Source organism: Eimeria acervulina, genomic scaffold (assembly GCF_000499425.1).
Source record: "Eimeria acervulina Houghton genomic scaffold, Eah_scaff2517, whole genome shotgun sequence".
Lineage (NCBI taxonomy): Eukaryota > Apicomplexa > Conoidasida > Eucoccidiorida > Eimeriidae > Eimeria > Eimeria acervulina.
This window is the reverse complement of record NW_013548272.1, coordinates 1-2440: the sequence shown is the minus strand read 5'-3', so window position 1 is coordinate 2440 and position 2440 is coordinate 1. Positions and strand designations below refer to the sequence as shown.

The 2440-nt window shown below is 43.8% G+C and overlaps 1 protein-coding gene across 1 annotated transcript; it reads right to left on the bottom strand.

Annotated features, from left to right (window-relative positions):
* Positions 1–1173: 1173 nt before the first annotated feature.
* On the bottom strand, positions 1174–2091 carry EAH_00066750 (hypothetical protein; the record flags this gene model as incomplete). Its single annotated transcript, XM_013392656.1, has 2 exons — positions 1174–1181; positions 1604–2091. Coding segments are annotated over 2 exons (496 nt in total), but the record flags the coding sequence as incomplete, so codon positions are not given.
* Positions 2092–2440: the final 349 nt, after the last annotated feature.

Genomic DNA, 2440 nt, shown 5'->3' with positions numbered 1-2440 from the left:
CTTTCATTGTCTCTTCATCTGTCTCTTCCTCTGTCTCCTTCTCTTTCTTCTTCTCTGTCTCCTTCTCTGTCTTCTTCTCTTTCATTGTCTCTTCATCTGTCTCCTTCTCTGTCTTCTTCTCTTTCATTGTCTCTCCATCTGTCTCCTTCTCTGTCTTCTTCTCTGCCTCCTTCTCTGTCTCCTTCCTTATCTCCTCCTCTGTCCCCGTCTCTGTCTCTGTCTCTGTCTCTGTCTCCTTTTAGTTCTCCTCTGTCTTCTCTGTCTTCTTCTCTTTCATTGTCTCTTCATCTGTCTCTTCCTCTGTCTCCTTCTCTTTCTTCTTCTCTGTCTTCTTCTCTGTCTTCTTCTCTTTTATTGTCTCTTTGTTTGTTTCTTTATTTGTCTCCTTTTATATCTTTTCTGTCTCCTTCTCTATTTCTGTCTCTGTCTCTTTGTTTGTTTTTCTGTTTGTCTCCTTTTATATCTTTTCTGTCTCCTTCTCTATGTCTGTCTCTGTCTCTTTGTTTTTTTGTTTGTCTCCTTTGAATGCTCCTCTGTCTCCTTTCTGTCTCTCTTTTTATGTTTATTTGTCTCTGTCTCTGTCTCCTTTTTGTTTGTTTTAACTGTATTATATATATATATATTTTTTTCTATTAGTCTTTTTCTGTTTATGCTGTATATATATATTATATATATTATATATATTATATATATTATATATATTATATACATTATATATATTATATATATTATATATATATATTCTTTTGTTTATAAATATATAAATCTGGTTATTTTGTTTGTGTCTCTGTTGCATTCTCCTTATCATCTTTAATATTATTATGATTTAGATATTTATTGTCTTTGTTTGTCTGTAATACCTTTAAAAGAATACCTTCTAGAGGATTATTAATAATACATTTATTTAATAACTGCTGTATTAATTTTCTACAGTAAAAATCTCTTTGTATTTCAGGGAGGCTGCAGATACACCTCAGGGCTCTATCAATAGCTTGCTGCGCCTGCTGCACTGGGATCGGATCCCCGTTCCCATACACATCATTTGTGGGGTGCAGCAAGCTGCTAAGCTGCTCCAACCAAAAGATATTAACAGCTAAACTAAAGCTGCTGCTCTTCGTTGCATGCAGCCAAAGAGAAGGAATGAACAGTATATCCCCAGGAAGCAGCTCGCACTCAAACCGCTGTGCATAATAAAACAAAGGGAACATATCAATATCTTCTGCTGCTGCTGCTGCTGCTGCTGCTGCTGCTGCTGCTGCTGCTGGTCCTGCTGCTGCTGCTGCTGCTGTTGCTGGTGGTGTTGATGCTGCTGGTGTCTCCTTTCCGTCTGCTGTTGCTGCTGCATTTGCTGCTGCTGCATTTGCTGCTGCTGCTGCTTTTGCTGCTGCTGCTGCAGCAGCAAGGCGATGAGGCTGAGGGATAATACTTTTGTCTCCTTTCATATAAAGAGACAGATATTCTTCTGGAGGCCACAGCAGCACTCGTTTGCTGCCTACTACTTGCAAATATATATTGTGGGGTGTATCATAATGCATAAAGAGACACAAGTCTTTTGATGTAATTCTTAAGACAGAAGAAAAATATAATTCTTCAGGGAACCAACCACATAACCTCACGTCTGCAGCAAGCTCGGGGAAAGAGCGAAAAAAGCATGAACGCTCGATGCGCCTCCCACGCCTGCTGCTCTTGCTGCTGCTGCTGCTGCTGTTGCTGTTGCTGCTGCTGTTGCCGTTGCTGTTGCTGTTGCTGCTGTTGCTGCTGCTGTTGCTGTTGTTGTTGCTGTTGTTGTCGTTGTTGCTGCTGCTGTTGCTGTTGTTATCGTTGTTGCTGCTGCTGCTGCCGTTGCTGCTGTTACTGCTGCTGCTGTTGCCGTTGCTGCTGCTGCTGCTGCTGCTACTGCTGCTGCTGCTGGGATCAAACACTCCCACGTCCCTGTAGTAATATCCCTCACCCGGCTGCAGCAGCGGAGGCAGCAGCTCGTGCTCCTCCCCTTCGTTTCTCCTGCTGCTGCTGCTGCTGCTGCTGCTGCTGCTGCTGTTGCTGCTGCTGCTGTTAGTATGAGTTGCTGCTGCTGTATCAGCTTGCTTCGCCCTGCGCAGCAACTCATGCAGCGACATAGGGATATATTTAAAAGTATTTTTATTATTGAACTGCATGTTTGTGGGGTCTGGTGCAACATGTGCAACCACCTTTCTGTCTTTTATTGTCTTAAATAAATAATCCAAATCGCCCCACAGAGACACACAGGGCCCCACAGGGGCCCCCCTAATAACGCAAGGTAAGCCCTGAGGTACTACAACAGATAAAAAATACTCGCTGCTGCAATTCTCTATCACGCGTACACCCTTAGCTTGTGGGGCCCCCAACATCAAACCCTCCATCAAACCTGGGCCCCACGATCGGGGGCCCCCAGAACGAGGGGGCCCCTGGGGGGCCCCAG